At 39.7% G+C, this 23,090-nt stretch overlaps 2 protein-coding genes and 1 long non-coding RNA gene across 4 annotated transcripts; 2 read left to right on the top strand and 1 right to left on the bottom strand.

Moving 5' to 3' along the window:
• Positions 1-545: 545 nt before the first annotated feature.
• Positions 546-4,676, bottom strand: LOC140581535 (uncharacterized). The gene is made up of 3 exons (XR_011984626.1): positions 4,577-4,676; positions 2,711-2,858; positions 546-835 (listed from the first exon to the last, which is right to left on the bottom strand). It is a non-coding gene; the product is annotated as an uncharacterized lncRNA (long non-coding RNA).
• Positions 4,677-4,701: 25 nt separating this feature from the next.
• On the top strand, positions 4,702-11,837 carry tgoln2 (trans-golgi network protein 2). Its single transcript, XM_072704468.1, has 8 exons — positions 4,702-4,861; positions 5,892-6,011; positions 6,650-6,769; positions 7,432-7,551; positions 8,212-8,331; positions 8,994-9,703; positions 9,966-10,049; positions 10,223-11,837. The coding sequence occupies exons 1-8, from the start codon at positions 4,726-4,728 to the stop codon at positions 10,226-10,228; spliced, it is 1,416 nt and encodes a 471-aa protein (XP_072560569.1). The 5' UTR covers positions 4,702-4,725; the 3' UTR covers positions 10,229-11,837.
• Positions 11,838-12,278: 441 nt separating this feature from the next.
• Positions 12,279-21,626, top strand: stambpb (STAM binding protein b). Of its 2 annotated transcripts, none has more exons than XM_023838569.2 (10): positions 12,279-12,469; positions 16,731-16,959; positions 17,277-17,352; positions 17,548-17,616; positions 17,774-18,146; positions 19,213-19,337; positions 19,437-19,574; positions 19,929-20,041; positions 20,539-20,638; positions 20,805-21,626. In XM_023838569.2, exons 2-10 carry the CDS (start codon positions 16,757-16,759, stop codon positions 20,859-20,861), a joined length of 1,254 nt encoding a protein of 417 aa, XP_023694337.1. In that variant the 5' UTR covers positions 12,279-12,469; positions 16,731-16,756; the 3' UTR covers positions 20,862-21,626. The 2 variants fall into 2 exon arrangements, with proteins under 2 accessions (XP_023694337.1, XP_023694336.1); XM_023838568.2 differs by having other exon boundaries at positions 17,521-17,616.
• Positions 21,627-23,090: the final 1,464 nt, after the last annotated feature.

Here is a 23,090-nt window from a genome sequence, read left to right as displayed (position 1 = left end):
GTAAACAGGTTATCTAACCACCTGGTGTTTCGAGGGGAAATTTAGACAGGTCTCTGTCAATTAAACATTTGACACATGTACCTCTGTTAACAAAACTGACCACTGTATAAAATTAAAGAAATATGAAACAAAGTGAAAAACAATTTGCATGCATTGTTGTATAAAATGAAAGATAAACGCCAAGAATGATTTCTTTAGATGCCCTTTTATCACTATTGTATTCACAGTGTTTCCATTAACTATGGGATTTGTGGAAATGTCACAAAGGTTCCAGTGGATTCGCTAATCTCTCGCTGTCATGCAGTGAGATTAATTGATTGTTTCCCCCTTGTTCTCATTGAATTTGACATCTCTCAGCTGGTGCCTCTACGGAGACAGGTAATTCTGACTGTGAGCAAAAGATCCTTTAATATATTATTTACAACTGTTTGACCTTAAAGAAGGAAATGCAAATTGGACTTGAGGAAGATAAAGGATTATTTTGCTTCTTAAATGTCAAATAGCACAATTACAAATTATTTATTATTTGAACTCCCTGGGGATGTATTAAAAATATTGGTGACATATGGCTAATTGTCATGAGCAATACAATGTGTAGTTTATGCAGTTTAAAAGTTAAAAGGTCCTGATGCGTAAAGATGATGTTTATACATTGTAGTCTGACTACGTGTATCGGACTTGCCTTGGGATTTGGTCGAAATGGCTAAAAAACTATTTTCAGACCCAACTGGAGATGTGCGTATGTTCCACTGAGATGACGGTGGATGCTGTGGGATCACATTAACGTCCAGGAATCTTTTTTGGTGGGCCACACTATGGTGACAAGAGACAGGGGCTGGAAAAACACATGGACAAGACGGAAAAACAGATTAAAGAGCTGGAGAGGCATGAAGTATCTGTTTTTATGTTTTGGGATTAAAACTGAAAAAGACATCTGTTAGGACACGGACTGGTAGCAGCCCATTGCACTACTTTAAAGAGCTGTTTCTGGACAGTATTTCAAGGTATAGACCAATCATGAAAGAGACCCATCCCTGGAATGGCCTAATTTATTCTTCCACTTTAGACACAGTAATTAGATCTACACAGTAATGAAGGAAGTGTTAGGATGGGAATGTGAATGGTTAAATATGAGATCTTCCAGAATTTTTGTTACAATCGTAATTTTGATCCTCTATACCCTCCCTTACTGAATCCTGCAGCGCGACAGCGCTGAAATTTTAATGCCCTGTCTGTTTGAAGCTGGGATGAAGAGATGAGCCCAAGAGTTCATCTTGACTAAGAGATGTGGTGTGTATACAAGAAGAGGAAGGGAGTTGTGCAAGATATATAAGTTTTATTTACATTATAGTTATTTTATCCAACCCTCCAGTGGTTTTAAAGCTAGAATTTCTTGTGGGTAGCTAATGTCTGTATATGAAAATATCTGACAGTCTAGGACCCTTGGTTACTTTGCTGTGCTAAAATAACCTAGACTCACACAGGCACATACTTCTGATGATGTGTATTCCACCCAAATACTTCACCACTAAGTAACCCTGGACAACTTTAAGCATGTGGTGTAATTTTTAATCTTGCCCATAAGCAATGTGCCAAAGTAAAAATGACGGCCCTTGTAAACGTTAGAATTAATGATTTTAGGCCACAATGGTAAACTGAAATTGCATTTAATGAGCCTGAAGGACACCCGTGCTCTGGATGGTTGGTGAAGGCAAGGCTAGATATGATTTTGCAATTTTCCAGAAGCAGCGGTGTGCGGTAAGGATTTAAGGGTCATACTTCTGAAAGTATAATTCAAAATAATTAGACAAATGAAGCATCACAGGGCATGATCCTTTATAACCATGTCTAGCCATTGGCCAATATAAAAATGAATAAATGCATTAAAAGTAAATCACTGCTGTAACCTTTATTACTAGTGTATACTGCAGTGCATATACTATATCAAAAAGTTTAGAAGGTTAAAACAAACAATTTTTTGCATTCATCCTTCTCTAATAACCGCTTCTTCAGTTAGAGTTCTGGAAGATATAGGACTGTATGCCCATAAATGTGGCACCAGATATTTTCATGGCACTTTGACACACACAAAAACACAGGCAAATTTATAGTCACCAGTTCACTTGAGGAAACTAGAGTGCTTAGTGGAAACCAACCCTAAATCAAGAGGCGAGCCTGTAAACTGCTAACAGACAGAGCATGGGTCAGATTCCAACCTGGAGCTGTGAAGTAACAATGCAAGACCGTAATAGACACCTCAGAGTTGCACCACTCTTGTGGAACCTTAAAGTTCCTAAAAATAATGGATTTTTCTTAAGCTTGTGACGGAGTTTAAATTTGTACAGCAATAATATGATTATAATAAACAACCCCCATTAATACATTTTGAATTTAACTGTAGTGCAGATTCAGCTTTAAATTCTGCAACACACAGGCAGGTGAACCAAAAAATATATGTGCAATCATATACTGCCCCCTGCTGTTAACCATGGATAATACTAGCATTATAGAAATTGAATGCAAGAATATTTATGTTCTTCCATCCCAGTAAAAGATATTATTTTTAACCCTACTACGAAACTGTGTAAAATGTACTGTGTACGACAAAGCTGTTTTAAAGAGTCTGAGAATGTTTGCTTGCTTTGAAGTTTGTCAAAAAAATTGTCAAAGTGCAAAAGTAAAACACCTTTCAGCTATAATTGTGACTCACGTGTTCCCAGTTGAATGTTTGAGAATATTGGCTTGAGATCAACCATCCATCGATCCATCCATCCATCTTCAAACTCAGAGTCTCCCAATCTGTTTCTTGGGGACCCACAGACAGTCCACGTTTCTGCTCCCTCCCAGCTTCTGACTATCTGGAAGGGAGCAAAAACATGGCCCGACTGTGGGACCCCGAGGACCGGATTGGGTAACACTGTTCTAACTGCTTCTCCTGGACCTAGGTAGCCTGTAGCCTATCTAGGGTGACATAGGGCACTATGTATGATCAAATTCTTGGCCCTTGAGCAATGATACCATCATCTACCTGATGCACTGTGCTTAATCCCACCTGGATAAGCCACTTTGAGGATCATGTTTTTTTTATTTCTGCATTGCATTCAACACCATCCAGTCAGTCCTACTGGAGAGTAAGCCGTCAGCTATGAAGGTAGACACCCCCCTGGTGGTATAGATTATGAATTACATGACTTGACACCCACAGTACTTTCTGATGTATCTGATGAGGTGCATGGCTGCACAGAAGGTCCATAGGGGCTAGTCCTGTCTGCCTTCCTCTTCAACCAGTACACCACTTACTTGAAGCGCAACGCAGAGTCCTGCCATCTACAGAGAAACTGCCAATGACTCAGCAGTAATCGGTTGTATCTGGGACAGAGACATGATGGAGTACAGGAGGGTGGTGAACAATTTTGCCAACTGATGTGACCAGAATCATCTGCAGCAAAATGTTTGTAAAATAGAGGAACTGGTAGTGGACCTGAAAAGATCAAGGTCTCTAAGAGCCCGCCTGTCCATTCGGGGAGAGGAGGTGGAAATTGTCCAGGATTACAAGCATCTAGGTGTCCACCTAGTTAACAAACTGGACTGGTCAAAGAACTGCCCTGCAGAAGAAGGGGCAACTACAACACCATGCTGCAGATGGTCTATGAGTCTGTGGTAGCCAGTGTCTACCTCTTCTACCTCTTCACTGCTGTGCGCTGGGGCCTGGTTGGGTTTTGGGGAGGAACTGGATGATACCAACACTGGCGGGGGGGGGGGGGGGGGGTGGGGGGGAAGCTGTCCAGTTATCAGTCGATTATGGACAATGCTGCTCACCTGCTTCACAGAGCTTCATGAGCACTTTCAGCTGCAGATTTCTGAACATGAAATGCTCCACTGAGTGCCTCAGGAAATCATTCCTTTCAACGGCCATCAGACTGTACAGCTGGTAAATCAAGGCACATATGCAATACCACTTTTTTGTAATCAATTTCAGTCTATTTACATGAAATATTGTATCAGCAAAATGTGCAAGTTTCATCATAGTGCTGTACTTATATATTCACCCATTTATTTATTACCATCACTATAAGTTATACTTATTTATTTTTAGTTCCACATTGCTGTACAGTTTTTCCCAATGGGATGAATAAAATATCATTATTCTATTCTATACATACTAGTTAGTATGCCAGGGCACACACCTGTAATAATAGGTTATGGGTAGGGTGACCAGGTAATCCATGTGAGGAACTTGAGCTGCTTCAGGTTTTACAAACTACTTTGAAACTGAAAGGCTCCTGTGCTCAGCTAAATAGTTCAGCTCTTCTTGTGCTTTGACTGGTTTGTTTGTATATATATATATAACATTTTTTTTTTCCCCTCCAGGTCCTTTTAATTGAAATGGTAATTTACAATTCCTGTCCTGGCTCAGAGTGCCCTCCCTGACATAGATTAGCTGGTCACCCTAGTTATGGGCAATTTAGAGGCATCAATTAGGCTCGCTGTAAGGACTGTGGAAGAAAACCTTTAATTTAGAGACAACGGGAAAATACGCATCTTCTATGCGATCGCACGAACCTACATACTTTACCGTAATGTCGTTACAGCCCGGCATCTGACACGCAAAGCAGGAAAGAGAAACCATCCGCAGGGGAAGTCGGTTTGGCAGGTGGTGGTGTCCAAACGTCACGTGATTGACAGGTTGGAAAGCGAGCACGCGCTCCAGCCGATCTCACCCGGATGAGGGCGGAACGAGCCGACGGGAGGGAGCTGCCTGCAGCCCGTGTTTTTGCCTGCGGTCTCGCTGTTCATTATCAGCCCATGATGCAGTTTATATACGCTCTGTTTTTGTTCATCTGTTTGCTTCAACTGCCCGGTAAGTAGTGGATACGGTGGATACCTTTTAAAAGTGAAGTGTGTTTATTTTTCGGAACAGGAAGCTATAGCTATCGGCGTCACCATTCGCAGTCTGGATTAAGTAGATAACTTCACGATGGCTGATTCTCTATTACCAGGGCACCAAGCTATAATTAATTTTACTGGATATCAGTTATGATGTGTAGGATATTTTTAACTTTGGTTTTTAACAGTATGCAAATACGTGTGTCATACAGCGACTAGCTGGCGCTGACAAGACGGCGTCCCTGGCTGTAATTTGTTAGCTGCCCGTTAAGAATTTAATGTTAAATCGTATTAATATTAATACATTATTCTGATAGATATGGGGGGGTTATATTCTGATCCCTTACATTGTAATCAAAAGTATTCTACGTACATATAGATTTTTTTTTTGTGTTTACTGCACGGGGAACTAGTTTCCGGGATATTTTCATTTTACCAGTAAATTACGTTGAAGTCGTCTTGTTGCCTAACACCCACGTGTTCTTTGCTTTGAGATCCGAAAGTGGACTAAAAAAACAATGATTTCACTATCTGTCAGGAAAACTTTGTAACTCCAGATATGTCCAGCAATGCACTGACTAACCTGTTGCGCCCGTCCTGCCATGCCTTTGCCTCCTGATCATCATTCTCTGGTTTTAATAGTTTTTTTTTATATTGATTATTGTTCATCGAGTAGATTTCAGGACTGGTGTATTCTACTTATCATAATAAGATTAAGTGACAAAATTAATTGTATACATGGACTAAATTAAACTTTAGTCTTTATCACAATTACAACATTCTTTATATAGACATTTGTGTTGAATGTGGTTTAAGTTGTGACATTAGTTCCAAGTAACATATTGATCTGTGAAACTGATTATTAAAATGCACCCTCAGCAATAGAAGTGCCAAGACACCTGTTTCAGTAGCATTTTTGCTAGAAGTGACAGTGTCGTCTAATCCCATCACTACCCCGTCATTGCAGTGACCAATAACCACTTATTGCATATTTTTGGAAATAGATGCTGGTACAACTGGGAAGGCAGACAACCCTGCAAAACCAGGAACTGATCCAAGTACAGATAACAACCAGAATACAGGAGAGAGTAAGGACCCCAAAACACTGAAAAATGGTGGAAAAGGTACTCTGAGTGAAAAGTATCCTACGTACATATAGATTTTTTTTTGTGTTTACTGCACGGCGAACTAGTTTCCGGGATATTTTCATTTTACCAATAAATTACGTTGAAGTCGTCTGTTTGCCTAACGTCCACGTGCTCTTTTCTTTGAGAAAACAATGATTTCACTATCTGTCAGGAAAACTTTGTAACTCGAGATATGTCCAGCAATGCACTGACTAACCTGTTGCGCCCGTCCTGCCATGCCTTTGCCTCCTGATCATCATTCTCTGGTTTTAATAGTTTTTTTTTATGTTGATTATTGTTCATCGAGTAGATTTCAGGACTGGTGTATTCTACTTATAATAAGATTAAGTGACAAAATTAATTGTATACATGGACTAAATTAAACTTTATTCTTTATCACAATTACAACATTCTTTATATAGACATTTGTGTTGAATGTGGTTTAAGTTGTGACATTAGTTCCAAGTAACATATTGGTCTGTGAAACTGATTATTAAAATGCACCCTCAGCAATAGAAGTGCCAAGACACCTATTTCAGCAGCATTTTTGCTAGAAGTGACAGTGTCGTCTAACCCCATCACTACCCCGTCATTGCAGTGACCAATAACCACTTATTGCATATTTTTGGAAATAGATGCTGGTACAACTGGGAAGGCAGACAACCCTGCAAAACCAGGAACTGATCCAAGTACAGATAACAACCAGAATACAGGGGAGAGTAAGGACCCCAAAACACTGACAAATGGTGGAAAAGGTACTCTGAGTGAAAAGTATCCTACGTACATATAGATTTTTTTTTGTGTTTACTGCACGGGGAACTAGTTTCCGGGATATTTTCATTTTACCAATAAATTACGTTGAAGTCGTCTGTTTGCCTAACGTCCACGTGCTCTTTTCTTTGAGATCCGAAAGTGGACTAAAAAAAACAATGACTTCACTATCTGTCAGGAAAACTTTGTAACTCCAGATATGTCCAGCAATGCACTGACTAACCTGTTGCGCCCGTCCTGCCATGCCTTTGCCTCCTGATCATCATTCTCTGGTTTTAATAGTTTTTTTTTTTATATTGGTTATTGTTCATGGAGTGGATTTCAGGACTGGTGTATTCTACTTATCATAATAAGATTAAGTGACAAAATTAATTGTATACATGGACTAAATTAAACTTTATTCTTTATCACAATTACAACATTCTTTATATAGACATTTGTGTTGAATGTGGTTTAAGTTGTGACATTAGTTCCAAGTAACATATTGATCTGTGAAACTGATTATTAAAATGCACCCTCAGCAATAGAAGTGCCAAGACACCTATTTCAGCAGCATTTTTGCTAGAAGTGACAGTGTCGTCTAACCCCATCACTACCCCGTCATTGCAGTGACCAATAACCACTTATTGCATATTTTTGGAAATAGATGCTGGTACAACTGGGAAGGCAGACAACCCTGCAAAACCAGGAACTGATCCAAGTACAGATAACAACCAGAATACAGGGGAGAGTAAGGACCCCAAAACACTGAAAAATGGTGGAAAAGGTACTCTGAGTGAAAAATATCCTACGTACATATAGATTTTTTTTTGTGTTTACTGCACAGGGAACTAGTTTCCGGGATATTTTCATTTTACCAATAAATTACGTTGAAGTCGTCTGTTTGCCTAACGTCCACGTGCTCTTTTCTTTGAGATCCGAAAGTGGACTAAAAAAAACAATGACTTCACTATCTGTCAGGAAAACTTTGTAACTCCAGATATGTCCAGCAATGCACTGACTAACCTGTTGCGCCCGTCCTGCCATGCCTTTGCCTCCTGATCATCATTCTCTGGTTTTAATAGTTTTTTTTTATTTTGATTATTGTTCATCGAGTAGATTTCAGGACTGGTGTATTCTACTTATCATAATAAGATTAAGTGACAAAATTAATTGTATACATGGACTAAATTAAACTTTAGTCTTTATCACAATTACAACATTCTTTATATAGACATTTGTGTTGAATGTGGTTTAAGTTGTGACATTAGTTCCAAGTAACATATTGATCTGTGAAACTGATTATTCAAATGCACCCTCAGCAATAGAAGTGCCAAGACACCTGTTTCAGTAGCATTTTTGCTAGAAGTGACAGTGTCGTCTAATCCCATCACTACCCCGTCATTGCAGTGACCAATAACCACTTATTGCATATTTTTGGAAATAGATGCTGGTACAACTGGGAAGGCAGACAACCCTGCAAAACCAGGAACTGATCCAAGTACAGATAACAACCAGAATACAGGGGAGAGTAAGGACCCCAAAACACTGAAAAATGGTGGAAAAGGTACTCTGAGTGAAAAGTATCCTACGTACATATAGATTTTTTTTTGTTTTTACTGCACGGGGAACTAGTTTCCGGGATATTTTCATTTTACCAATAAATTACGTTGAAGTCGTCTGTTTGCCTAACGTCCACGTGTTCTTTTCTTTGAGATCCGAAAGTGGACTAAAAAAAACAATGATTTCACTATCTGTCAGGAAAACTTTGTAACTCCAGATATGTCCAGCAATGCACTGACTAACCTGTTGCGCCCGTCCTGCCATGCCTTTGCCTCCTGATCATCATTCTCTGGTTTTAATAGTTTTTTTTTTTATATTGGTTATTGTTCATGGAGTGGATTTCAGGACTGGTGTATTCTACTTATCATAATAAGATTAAGTGACAAAATTAATTGTATACATGGACTAAATTAAACTTTAGTCTTTATCACAATTACAACATTCTTTATATAGACATTTGTGTTGAATGTGGTTTAAGTTGTGACATTAGTTCCAAGTAACATATTGATCTGTGAAACTGATTATTCAAATGCACCCTCAGCAATAGAAGTGCCAAGACACCTGTTTCAGTAGCATTTTTGCTAGAAGTGACAGTGTCGTCTAATCCCATCACTACCCCATCGTTGCAGTGACCAATAACCACTTATTGCATATTTTTGGAAATAGATGCTGGTACAACTGGGAAGGCAGACAACCCTGCAAAACCAGGAACTGATCCAAGTACAGATAACAACCAGAATACAGGGGAGAGTAAGGACCCCAAAACACTGACAAATGGTGGAAAAGGTACTCTGAGTGAAACCCCTGTCAGAGAAGTTGTACAAGGAGAAAGCAGCAAGGAAGTGAATGGAAACGATAAGAAACCTGTGGAGAGCAAGAATGATGAAAAGCCACAACCTGCGAAAGGAAAAAACGGAAATGGGAAGACTAATGAAGATGAAATAAAGAGTGCAGACAAAACCAGTACCGAGAGTAGCAGTAATGGTACTGAGAAAGGCGGAGGGGAAAATGCTAAGACAGATAGTAGCTCAAAAACTATGTTGGATAATAAGGAAGATGAATCTGCTGGGCCTGAAAAGAATGGCAGCGAAACGAAAGATGAAAAAGAAAATGCTACCATGAGGAAAGCCCCAAAAGTACCGCCAGAAGACAGGGGAGGTCATTCTAAGCAAAAAGGTGGTGGGACTGATGAAATTAATAACAACAAACAACAAAATGCAGATTCTGGTGCACTGGATGCTTCAAGTACAACTCAGAAGCTAAACCCTGCTGGGCATCTACAGAATGAGGCAGAGAGCAGCCACTTCTTTGTCTATCTGGTTACCATGGCGCTGCTTGTAGCTGTGCTTTACATTGCCTATCATAACAAGCGGAAGGTAGGCCTGCTAACCCCTGAGGTGGCTTCCTGGCTCCACTTCTATTCTTTTGTGAAACACTTGTGATAGTTGTCAGAATTACTCTGCATAGAGTTATTCTAGCGTGTCATTTTCTAGATTTTAACATTCTTTATTAAAACAATGTAGCTATTGTTATTTTGTGAAAGTAAATTCAAATTGTAAAAAGAAATGTGATGAATTATTAATGTCTATTTGGAAAAATGTTTCTCGTTAATCATTCCCCCACCCCACCCTGTTACAGATTATTGCCTATGTTGTCGAAGGCAGGAGATCAAGAACTACCAGGCGGCCAAAATCTACTGAGTACCAGAAGTTAGAGCAGAATGTAAGACCGGATTTTCGAAGATGCAAAATCCTTTTACAGTACTTAACATTACTTGAAATACACCCCCTTTCTTTGAATGTGAATGTACAGCCAGTAATTTCTCTGCAAGGAAAAGGGCTTCTGTGTGTGGTCTGCTTGTTTATTAAGATGTCATTGATTTTATTTTCTTTCAGTTTTAAGAAGGGGAAAAAAAAAACAAGTCACACACATTTGGAGAAACATGTCACTGCAGCCGAAGAGTGGAGCAAAATGGACCTAATTCTTAGATTTGCTATTCGTGAAAGATGCCTTTTTTCTAGATGAACTGAATATTCCATTTTTTTTCTCAATAGTTTTTCAGGTATGTTTTCCTCAAATTGCTTATTTTTGTATGTTTAGGGGGTATTCTTTGTGAAATATAAAACTAAATATATTTTTGTTTAATGTTGCTTGCTGCATGCTTAAGTGGGGAACAGCCTGGCCTTTTAGAAGGGGTTGGTTTAAAAAGGAGCAAAATAATCTCGCTACTTTCTCTCAGCTTGAGTGTCACTGAAAGACGGCTGTTTAACCTGTTCAGCCTGCCACTTTTGCATAAGATCCACTGGCTGATTATATTTTCTCAGGGTGCTTCTTTACCCAAAAAGAGATTGGACTTGTGGACTTTGACCGTGGCGTCTAAATATTTATGAATGTAATGCAGAGTTTTTATCAGAAGTTTCAGGAGGGCAACTGTGGAATAGTAATGAGTAGAAGAATTACCAATAGGGTCATAATGGTTTTGGGGATCCATTTTGTATTGCTGTGAGTTTATGACTGGGAAAATTCTTACATTTAGTTAAAAATATATGTTTAATCAGAGGTAATGCAAAGAACTTTTGAATAATATTTTATGTAAAGTACTATTCAGTCTTGGAAGCACTTGATTTAAAAATAAGATTGGCAGTAGATATATTGTAAATAAAAAATAAAATTATTAACGGATCAAATATTCAGATGAAATAAAAACAGGGAAATGTTAATTGTGTTGTTGCATTTTCAAGTGGGTTTTATATGTGGTATAGATATTGAGAGTTGGTTTTTAACTGAAAGTAATCCAGATCACTAGAACTTGCTACTGTAAGGTTATATCCCAGGCAACAAGAGTTTTGCATGAAATTAACTATTTTGGAATGCTTGACTGATCATGGACCAAATATGAATCAGAAAACATTTTCACATCCCAGATCTTACTGTTTTGCCACTATTGACATTTACCACTAATGCTGCTTTAGGATGATTTTTTTTGGTGTTCTGAAATAAACAATGGATTAAAAATATAATTTGTGTTCCTTTCGGGTGTGTTTATGTATATGCACTCTGCTGACTTCATGGTGTGCTAATATTTTAAGATGTCTGTAATCTAGGTTGCTTTTAATATCCCCAGGGAAAATGAATGAAATAAAATTGTGAGTACAGTATTAATATGTATTTGTAAATATAGGAAAATGCCGTTAACAAATGGCTCTACATTTTGATGGATTATGCTTCTTAGCCACCTTTTTCACATGTTAAATGTGTGCTTTTCTTTTTACATTTCCTTTTGTATATATAATGCTTGAATTTCACTCATAACCCCCCCCCCCACCCCCTCAGACACTATGAAGGAATAACTGTCTTGGTAGAAGGGAAAAATATATGCTGTATAAAAATGCACCATAAAAGTCACATGGTGTGTATGATTGTGAGAGATATGATTTGAAATTTAAATTGGGGGTGAATTGTACTCAGTGTGTTTTGTTCTTTTATCAAAATAAAATGTTTTATGAGTGAGCATTTGTTTATTATTTTGTGTTTATGGGCGTAAGTTTTACTTATTTTTCGCACCCAAAACAATGATTCTAGAGACACTTCACCAACCTTTTTGAAACTGAGAGCTACTTCATGGGTACTGAGCCATACGAGGGGTACCAGTTTAAGTTTAGGTCCTAAACTTCATGTATAGTAAACATGTTTTAAATGCTTTTTTTTTTTTAGATATTGTCATTTTCAAATCTATATAAATGCAAATGTGATTAAAGAAGAATGGCAACAGGATAAAATTAAATTTTAGTCGCTGCTCACTGGTGAGTTGTGCTATTTATAGAACAGGTCCGCGGGCGACTCATGTTGGTGACCCCGGTCCTAGAGGCTACACTAGCAGCCAGTGCTCGAAAACAGGTCCTGTTATCCGTTCATAATGTCTCTATTGCTATAGGGTGTTAAAACCGGAACCGGAAGTAATACTTGCATCAGGAACGAAAATAAGGAAATTACTTCCTGTATCTTAGCAGAATTTGACTAGTTTACTGCTTTTTCCTAAAACATTAGGAGCGATGTAGCCAGCAACTTTCTCCTTTATGAGAAGGATTCCGGTGTGGTGAAAGACATACCCGCAGACCCCAGCCGACGGCCTTTGCAGCCAGGTAACGCTCGCTTTCAGTCAAGGCGCTGGCTAAGTGAAATAGCTCGCTTTCTGTCTGAGGAGAAGTGGCATTCCGTTGTGGAGTTAGCTAATGTTTCACATAGTTAGATAAATAAACGGTCATAATAAACGCAATAACAATAAACGAGCATCTTGTTTTTATAAAGCTCCGTTAAGTGTATCTTGGTTAGGTAGTTATTGACCAGTATAGGTTACTGCTGCCTAACCAGTCAACGTCTTTAAAGCGTTAAGATGTCTGTTTCTACGGGGATTTCGCCTTGAATTAAAGAGACTACAAAAAGTTACTTAGAAACAATGCATTCATCTACCCCCCCCCCCCCCCCCAAATCGTTCCGACGTTTCTGTAAGAAATATTATTGGGTACAATGTTGTCCAACTAGAGCAAAAGTTAAAATGACAACTTGATAGATAAGCTCTGACATGCATTTTTCTATCGGTACCGAGCATTATCAAGCAGTTCAGAGAGCCGATGCTTCATTTTACGATTTAACTGTAAATGTGACATTGACTAACTATTAAAATCAGCGGAAACTATGCGTACAGTAATTACTTATACTTTGTAACCACTCGCGGGAAACGAAATTTTAAAACTTAAATCCTCATTTAACAAAAAAAGGTACAATTCATTAAATCAATTGGTCCCAAATTCTGCGCAAGGTGTAAATCTGCATTATTTCTTAAAACTGATGTATCAAGGACCTGTGATTTTGAAAGATACTTTGGTTGATTAAACAAGATTTCATGCTTATTCATTGAATAATAACTATGTGTTTGTTTTCATATTATTTGAATTGTACCATTCATAATGAATACTTCATCCTTCAGGGACAGTAACAAAAAGCAGCATTGCATTAAGCTGGTTACCAAGTCCAAGACTAGGAAACTCACCAGACTTTTTACCAGGGCTAATCCCTAATGAACTTGTTAATCTCTAAGAAACAGCATATATTTTGGTTTAGTGTAATGGGGGTAACAATGATTAGATAGATAGATAGATAGATAACTTTAATAATCCCAGAGAGAAATTCTAATTTTCAGCAGCTCAATACCACAGTGGTACAGACATAAAAGGTTGAAAAACACACAGAAGAGACTGCAGAGTACAGACATTCATTAAAAAGAGAGGTACTGCCTATTCTAAAAGTGGTGTATAAATAGAATTGAAAGTAAATTAAAAATAAATAAAAGTATTAGTATGACCATACACTAAGTGAGATGACTGACCCACCATGCATGATATTAGGAATAAGTTAGGTAAGGATGAAGTATTATTATGACCATGCACTGAAATGCAATGAAAATTCAGGATCACAACAGAAAAGACAAAATTATGTTTGCTAATGTCATGTGAAAGGATTTGAAGGGCCATTGTTTTTAAACAGTCTGTAATATTTAAATGTTTCAATGCATACTTATTCTGGTTTCTTAGGAACCTTTACACTGAAAACAATACATCCACTCTGCTGAATGTACATCTCTCTTGCAAGTTGGTCTATTGTTCTTTCTTTCATTTGCATTCCATTTTAGCGTAACAAATATCAAAAAGAGGGAAGTGTTTGCATCAACATTTTTGATTTTGATGAAATTTGGTATGTGACTTAAATATTCCTTACAGAGCTAAGAAGTGTTTTTTGTTTTAAATTTTTTCCCTTTGAGGTTTAGCACCTTTTCTACACCCCGGGTAGCAAAAAAAGAGAGAGAACTCACCATGTTTTCTTATTCGCTAGAACCTTTTTACTATTGCAGCTACACAATGCAGCTATAGTTCCCTGGAAATGCCAAAACAGTTCCTTTTCATGGATTAAATTTAACATTTTCACAAATCTAAGTTTTTTTTTTTCAAGGTCAATGTTCATCCGGTGAGCCACATTTTTTACTACTTTTGGCTGTGAAAAAACAGTGAAGGGCCGTCAGTTTTTTTATAAAGAAATATGTATGTATATCCACCACTTGACCTGTTCCTTGGCCCCCTTCATGAGATTAGTACGTCAAAAGTGTTTTAAGGCATGTGGAGAAAGCCAAAACATTTTCCACTTAATTGGGAAAAAAGTACCCTTTACCTTCCAAATGGGGAAAAAATATGTGTTATACAAAGGGGCTGTAGGTGTTACAAAACCGGAAGTTAGAAAAGAAAATCACTGAAACTACACACTAATCTCACTCTCTGCTAATATGTTTCTTTCATAAAAACAGCTTAAAGTGTACCTGAAGTGTACATAAAGTAAAGAGAGTCTAAAGAGAATTTATCCTTCGTCTTGCAGGATCACTGGTCAAGTGAACAGTTAAATTTGACCATACCATGAAAAAGTATTCTTGAATTGATCAATATGTTTCGTTGAGACATTGAAAATGTATCCGATTTCAATGGATTATTCCAGTGTGGCTTTTGAAAGAAATAATGACAAGGCATAGGATTTTCATGGAAAAAAATGTAAATGTGATGTTTCTGGTTAGAGAAATGAGAAGGTGAATCTGAAGGATATTCCGGCAGTTTTTACTGTTTCCTCCAGTCAATGCAGGCAAGTCAATGCTGGCAGTGTTTGAATCAGTGGGGATTTGGGGGTTTCTAGGACCTCCCCATAAGAGTTCAGGACTCCCCGCACTGGTTGACAACGTTTACCATTCAGAATTTGATGGTGTTAATGGCAGGTTTCCAGGTGGGATTAATACCTATGAGTATTTTATTGATGTGTTTTTTGTATCACGTTTTGGTGTTAAATCATTGTTCTTTTGGGTAAGGAGAATCCTTTCTTCATGCAATGCTTTTGGTTGTTGTGTAGGCAATAATGACCCATGCTTTAAAAACAAGCATGTATTATAAGAAGATTTAAGAATGTCACATTGTCTGGAATTATTTCCTTTACATCAGACCCCTTAAATTGACTTCTGAATGTACAAGAGCCTCTTTGTCAGTAAGCATTTTCATTTTTATTTTTTTTTTTACATATTTTTACATTGTGCCTGTGGGGAAATATTTAAATGACATATGTCATACCCCCCCCCCCCCAAAAAAAAAAATAACAAAAAAACAACAACACTGTGCTCCAAGAGGTTAAAGCATCCAAGGTCCAGTAAAAGCCCAGCCTGGCTCCTGCCAAAGCAAATTCCAGTAGTGGAAGTGGATACTGGGAAAGCAAGATGATACACATCTTTTGGTCATTCTGTTTGCACCACCCTGACATCTAAAGGTTTTTTAGGGTGAAATGCTAATGCTGTCAGAAATTAGTTATGTGCAAGATTGAGCCTCTTGATATAGGTACCAGTTACTATCAGTATGTCAAAGTAACAATATGGTAAAGCAGAAATGTGCAGTTAAATGTCACAGAGATAGCCAGCAACCCACTGTTCCATTATTAAAAAAAATAGGTTGTTGGGTCATTAATACTCGGCCAGTGATGTGAAAAGTGTTTCCAGATTTTATAAAATTTAGCTATATTGCCTGAGGGACTCCATCTATTTCTCTCTATATGGATATTAAGTACAATTTTGTCAGAATGAGTGGAGTCTCGATTTATTCGGGGTACAATCAGCACTGGTGCTAAATCCCTATTATTTTTCAAGAAAGCAAATTTTTTGCTTGAAGTTAAAACAGAGGTCATCTTACATAAACATTAACAACATTAACATTAACACAATCAGCAAGTTTTTGTCAGAATGCTTCAGAGTGGCTCTATTAAATTTTGACCTTAATATATTGTTATGCGACACTTGTCAATATAGAAAAAAAAAGCTAAAATATATACAATAAGTGAGTACTGTTTAATGGAATCCCTGATTTGTTATCCGTTCCTTAAGACTGTACTCTATACTCTGTCAGTTGAAGTAATTTATACAGTGCTCGCCATGGTGACATTACAGCACTGGAGTAATCTATACAGTGCTCGCCATGGTGACATTACAGCACTGGAGTAATCTATACAGTGCTGCATGATGAGAGTACCACTGTCTAGAGTCGGGGTGAGAAATCTTATCCAGAAAGGGCTACTGTGTATGCAGGCTTTCGCTGCAATTCCCTGATTAGATTACTAATTAGAGGACTGATTGGCTGAAGAGTCCTCACACCTGGATTTGAACAGCTGACCTAAAGGTTGTCCCAAAAACCTGGATACACACTGGCCCTTTGTGGATAAGATTGGCCACCCCTAGTATAAGTCAAGGAACGCAGATGCATTTTTGGCTGGGTTTGTATATATGTAAATGACTTGTTTTTTCCCTACCAATATTTGTCCTTTTGGTTTCAGTAATACTGGAGGCGCGTCCCACAGCCATGCCTGAGCACACCGATACCAGCCTGCCCCCAGAGGAGCGGGTACGTGCCCTCACTAAGAAGGGCAGCGTCGTGGACGTGAACGATGACGTGCCGCCTCGCCGCTACTTCCGATCGGGCATGGAGATGATCCGGATGGCCAGTGTTTACACAGAGGAGGGCAACACGGAACATGCCTTTGTACTCTACAACAAGTACATTACGTAAGCCGTGGCTGTTGGGGCACGTGAAGGGAGCCATTGCACAGTTCAGGGGTCTGTGTGAGAGTATCTGTATGCAACTATTTGTAAGAAATGTGTATCGTGTCACGGTGTGAAAATGAATGAATCTTACCCTCTGTACCTTATCTGTAAAACAATGGAGACACTGGCTGTCTAAGAGCTCTTGGTGAGGAAGCAAAGGTTAATTTCTTGTGGTTTAATGTGCATGCCATAGTCCCCGATGCAGCATGACAGATGCAGTCTGATGGCTCGACGTGAAACCCACTCGTTTTCGAGCGTGTTGCCTTTTCTGCTTTCAGGCTCTTCATTGAGAAGCTTCCTAAACATCGAGATTATAAAACGGCCAACATTCCAGAGAGGAAAGAGACTATTAGGGTAAGGAAAGACTGTGCATCTACTCTCATAACATATCTTAAATATTGTTTCCCGCCCCCCAATGTATCCATCAATGTCCAATGGGATTCAATAAATATTGTACACATTCTTGAAGGGCAATATTTTAAGGGGCATATGTTTTATACTAATGCTGTCCTTTTAAAATAGAAACTTAAGGAGATAGCCTTTCCACAGGCTGAACAGCTGAAGAAGGGACTTTTAAAGCAATACGAGAAGGAATATGCTGAATATTTGCTTAAAAAGGTAAAAACAGCCACACTTGCCGGGGTGGATCTTGCACTGTGTCGCAGTTCTTTGTGGGTCTGGGCCCACATGTGTGACTGTGCTGCTGTCACGAGGTCTCCTTCAGTTCTCAGCGTGCTTTTTGTGTGTGCCTGCATGCGTGATCGCTGTTCGGCAGGAAGCAGAAGAGGTGGCCCTGGAGCGTGAGAACTGCAGGCGGCGGGAGCTGGAGGCGGAGCGGAAGCGCGTGGCCGAGATGCAGCAGCGTCAGCGCGAGCAGGAGCAGTTCACCGCCTTCGAGGAGATGATCCGCCGGCAGGAGCTGGAGAAGGAGCGCTTGCGTATCATGCAGGAGTTCAGCTCCCCCAGCGCTCCCCCGTTCGACGGCCCCCTCCTGCCCGGCGTCCTGGGACCCCCTCAGCCCTTCATCTCCAGCCCAACCCAGAGCCCTGGGGGCACCCCAGCCAACACGAGTCCCTCTGTCCCCCAAACACTGCCCCCTGCCTTCGACCGCGCCCTCAAGCCGGCAGCTCTGGTCAGCCCAGGGAACAGTAAGGCGCCCTCTACTGGACTATTAATACTGCCCAATAAAAAGTATTTTTACTGCTATGCTAAATTGCTAGTTTTTGCAAATCAATATGTAAAATGTAATAAATGTAATAATAAATGTAAATAAATGTAAAATGGGGATTTCCAGTGAGTCCCAGTAAATTCTATTGGAAAGCATATTGTTCTTTGTTCTCTGAGACTGGGAAATAGAAATTGATTGGGCATTCTAAGTAAATCTCAAAAAATCAAATCTACACTGGAAATGGCAAAGAAAAAGTTTGGGTTTCATGATCTCTTCACGGGACATTGCAGTGACAGAAAGGAATTTCATTTACAATATGCATGTTCACAAAATGTTTCTCTGTGAAAAGCTGAGTGTACAGTACCAGACAAAAGTTTGGACATGCCAAGTCGCATAAAAAGGAGTGATAGCGTGTCACATGACCTGCCCACCTGACCTGCCCACCTGACCTAAGCAATAAAAATGGTTTCGGAGTCGTTTGACCTAGAGAAAGGAAAATCAGCCAGTGAGTTCTCAGCATATTTGTGGGATCTATCTCCTTCACGACAGCTGGAACTCATCCCAGGAGGCCACCTCATAAAAATGGCTTAGAGGAGAATGTAGGGTCAGCTAGTGCCTGAAGCAATTGAGGTTAAGGGCCTTTTTGGTCAGTAGATCCATATATGTTGTTTTATAGTTCTGATGTCTTCATAATTTATAATATATATTATATGTAGAGCATAGTACAAAGAAGCCTTACTTAGAGTAGGTGTGTCCAAACTTTTGACTGGTACTGTGTGTAAGTAATTTATGTGATTTGTGTGTCCAAACTTTTGACTGGTACTGTGTGTAAGTAATTTATGTTGTTTGTGTTTCCAAACTTTTGACTGGTACTGTGTGTAAGTAATTTATGTGATTTGTGTTTCCAAACTTTTGACTGGTACTGTGTGTAAGTAATTTATGTGATTTGTATAAACACATAAACCTCTGGCAGGTTGCACTGCGGGGGAGGAGTGTGCTGTAGGTGTTTCCTCCACTTCCCACCTCAGTCCCATGTCTGTGCCCAGGTGTCATGGTGGATGGTCTGAGGCAGCTGTCTGTGCCTTCGGAGCTCTGTCACAGATTCCTGAAGCTGGCGGATGCCAATACGTCGCGGGGCGTGGAGACCTGTGGCATCCTGTGTGGCAGGCTGGTGCGCCCCGAGCCCGATCACACGCTCCATCTTGGTGGCTCCACACGCGTTCTCTGATGACTGACCTGTCACGTGTGTATTTGTGTTTGTGCGTTTCAGACGCAGAACGCCTTCACTGTGACCCATGTGATTGTGCCCAAGCAGTGTGGGGGACCTGACTACTGCGACACCGAGAATGAGGAGGAGCTCTTTCTGATCCAGGATCAGTATGACCTCATCACCTTGGGTTGGATCCATGTGAGGCCCTGACCTCTTTTCCTATAGGTCATTTTTCATGTGGGTTCTTAAAGTTCTTTCAAGGACAGCTAAAGCAAATGAGGCAGTTCTCAGTTTCTACAGTCTGCTTCTTGTGATCGAAACCTGCTATATTTCATAACCCCAAATTAAATGTAAATGTTATCTTGATGGACATAAGTGTAGCATCTTAACAGGATAGGGGTTCTCTAGGACTGTGGATGCTTACCATCAGTTTCATGAAGGTGTGTTATTCATGGTTTCTGTCAGTACTGCTTCTAGAATATGCTCTGGAATGGCAGAGCAAACATTTGCTCAACATGTCGACAGTGTTTTTTTTTCTCCTGTCCTGTCAAGACACATCCCACCCAGACGGCATTCCTGTCTAGCGTAGACCTGCACACCCACTGCTCCTACCAGATTATGCTGCCAGAATCCATCGCCATCGTGTGCTCCCCCAAGTTCAATGAGTGAGTGCTGCCTGGGGGGGGGGTGGGCGTATCTGGGAGGAGGGCAGGGTTTGTCACCCGGGGTTTTGCTACAAGGATTCTGTTTGGCGTGGAATTCCCCAGCACATGATTGGGCAATTCAGACGTCCACAGTATCATCCCAGGTCAGATGTGTATCCTCCTCCCTCACTTGAGTGTACAGAAGGTAGCAAATGTGTCCTCGGAGCTCATAATTACAACACGTTCTTTCTCACACCACGTGTAGGAGGACAATCGCAGGGTGTACAAGTGCTGCATGTCTTACTGTTGTCAGTTGGCAACCAGCAGATGCATGGAAACTCAGCATGAGGCTCTGGTGCTGTGGTTCCTTCAGCACCTTCTGGGTTGTCATTGTTGGACATTATTATTTTATGGAACATAGCTCTGTAGGGCATGGTTGAGGAATCCTTGGTAGTATTGGGGTTTGAGTAGCGTGAGGTGAGCATGATAGCATCTGTGCATGTGTTTGCACTTCTCAGGACGGGATACTTCAGGCTGACTGATTATGGGATGGATGAGATCTCATCCTGTAAACAGAAGGGCTTCCACCCACACCCTAAGGAACCTCCACTATTTTCTGTGAGTAGCACATTCCCAGCCAACCCCCCTGCACCCCTCCGCCCCTTCATCACCATCTTCACTTCAGTGCCGCCTAACCCCAGCTTTTTCCATGAACTCTGGCTGTGTGAACCGGGTTCCCCTGCTTTTTCTAACTCTCCCACTGTTCTGATGTCTCCCCCTGCAGGCTGGAGGCCACATCACCATTACAGACAGCAAAGTGACTGTGCTGGACCTGCGGTGATGCCCTCCTGTGCTTCTCTCTGAAGAGTTTGCCTTCTCTCCGTTTAGACCCATCAATGACAGCGATGTTGTCTTCCTTTTCCAAACAACCCAGCTTTATTTCCCCTGCTTTAGCAGTCTTGGCCAAGTATTTATATCTTGCTGTGGGAGCTTCAGCTCAGACCCGGACTTTCTGAATAGACTCCAGTCCTGGTATTAACACACATTGCCTTTTATTGTTGTCTCAGATGTATGCAGTAAACATTCTCACAAGATCCACAGAATGTGACTTAAAGTGATTGCACTTAATTTTCCATTATTTCACTCTCTGGTTTTGTCTCGCCTCTCAGTGATGAATTTGTAAGCATTTCTGAATCTTTCTTCCCTGTCAGATTTGGCTTTAGCGGCAGACATTCTCTCCTTGAGGGAAGTACATGTCCTTACTATATTTTCCACATTTAGAGATGTCCTTGAGACTGTTGCGCTTTCTGGTACTCTAACTGAAAGTTGACAAGAAACACTTTGTAAGCTACATTTTTGACATGGCATATATGCAAATAGATACAGTAAAGATCCATTTTTAGATACTGCTCACATTACAAAGGAAACATTAAGTGTTCTTAGACTCAAGCGAGTTGTATGTTGTGTACAATTCTGTTATGACATCATCCTATGGTTTTTGATGTGGCACATTCAGATTCTAATGATTAATGTAGTCTTAGTGCCTGCATTGCCAGGACTGCTAATGATGTCAAACTGGAAAAAGAAACAGCAGCTTTGTACAATACCTTAGTTTAAGGTGAAGTCTTTCTCATAATTTTTTATTTTTATTTTTTTCCACAGCCTAGATATGTATTCTGTACATATGCGACATGCTTGAATTCCCTAACTTCTTGGATGGATGGAACTATTCTATTTTGCTACCTCCATGGTCTTAGTACAAAACGGGAACGGAACTTGTAGTACTCTGTGGTTAAGAGTGAAATCGTCTATTTCGCACCTTTTGACTTTATGGAAACCAAGAATATCAATGAGTAACAGACACCATGAAGAAAACCTGACCCAAAAAATTGCTAATGAACATAGAGGATCAGCCATATTTATATTTTATTTAAAAACTGCTATATATTTTTATAACAGTGTGGACAAGGTATTGTGAGTTATATAAAGGGAGATTTTTGTGTCAAACTGTCATTATAATAATTTCTTTGAGGCATATGACCCCAAAAATCTTCTTGATGAATGGTTGTGTCTGTAGTGACAGACATGGCATTTATTAAAGTGGACCAAATGAGGCAAACAAGAATGATTACCAATATATGAAATCATAGGTTTCAGCTGTTATTGCTGATTGTGTTCTGATGAGGTTTAAAACCTTGTCCTCTTAGATGTATTTTGCAAAATAACTATTATTGAATTACTATCAGTTAATTTTGCTATATCAAGCTGTACAAGGCAAAATGATCTGAATCTGAGTGCTTCAAGTCTGCACGTCTGAAGCAGGACACAATTAACTGGTATTACTGATTGTGTAATGTATATCCACTGTTTTGGCAATCTGCATATTTATTCAACTGACATTTAGATAAGTAGAATGAATCATGAAATTATGTTTTTGAAAATCTCAACTAATATTTTACCTTAATATTAGTTTTTCCTTTTCCCCAGAACCGTTTATGTTTAGATTACACTTTTAAAGAGAGTAAATCTCTTACTGTCTTCATAAAAGTGACTTTTCTGTCCTCACTTAAATTCTTTTCTGTATTTTTATGTAATCTGGCATATTAACTTCCTCCATAAAACAGGAAATTGTCAAATATATCACATGTGATACCTGGTACCTTGTGATGAGGCGTAACTTATAATGATATTGTGATTGTCGATAAGTGTAACTGGAGCAAAACATAAACATCTTTACATGTTGGGAAAAAAAATCAGCATTTTTAATTTATTTTTTTTGCTAACCGCCTTTACCTGCCTTGGTACCCTGCTGTCACTGATGCCCCCTTTCTTTCCAAGCTTTAAAAAGCAGCTCCAATAACTATAAAGGGCAGATTCTCTCCCCACAGCATCCCGTGTGATCACCTGACCTCCTGAACCTGTGTGCTCATGCCTCCCTTGCTGTGTCTCCTTTCTGGTCGCCCTCTCTGATTGCACCCACTGCGGAATGAACGGATTACACCTGTCTTTAAATGGATCTCCCTGCACCCCAGTCAGACTTTTCGGCTGAGAACTTGTTAACTCCCAATCT

Source organism: Paramormyrops kingsleyae, chromosome 2 (genome assembly GCF_048594095.1).
Source record: "Paramormyrops kingsleyae isolate MSU_618 chromosome 2, PKINGS_0.4, whole genome shotgun sequence".
NCBI classification, from domain to species: Eukaryota; Metazoa; Chordata; class Actinopteri; order Osteoglossiformes; family Mormyridae; genus Paramormyrops; species Paramormyrops kingsleyae.
The sequence above is the reverse complement of the archived record's forward strand: the minus strand, read 5'-3'. Positions and strand labels throughout refer to the sequence as shown.

Coding starts and splice junctions, on each gene's coding strand:
- tgoln2 (XM_072704468.1), top strand. CDS start 4,726: ATGAGGGCGGAACGAGCCGACGGGAGGGAGCTGCCTGCAGCCCGTGTT. Junction 6,012..6,649: donor ACTGAAAAATGGTGGAAAAG/GTACTCTGAGTG, acceptor TTTTGGAAATAG/ATGCTGGTACAACTGGGAAG. Junction 9,704..9,965: donor CCTATCATAACAAGCGGAAG/GTAGGCCTGCTA, acceptor ACCCTGTTACAG/ATTATTGCCTATGTTGTCGA.
- stambpb (XM_023838568.2), top strand. CDS start 16,757: ATGCCTGAGCACACCGATACCAGCCTGCCCCCAGAGGAGCGGGTACGT. Junction 19,338..19,436: donor GCATCCTGTGTGGCAGGCTG/GTGCGCCCCGAG, acceptor TGTGCGTTTCAG/ACGCAGAACGCCTTCACTGT. Junction 20,639..20,804: donor AGGAACCTCCACTATTTTCT/GTGAGTAGCACA, acceptor CTCCCCCTGCAG/GCTGGAGGCCACATCACCAT.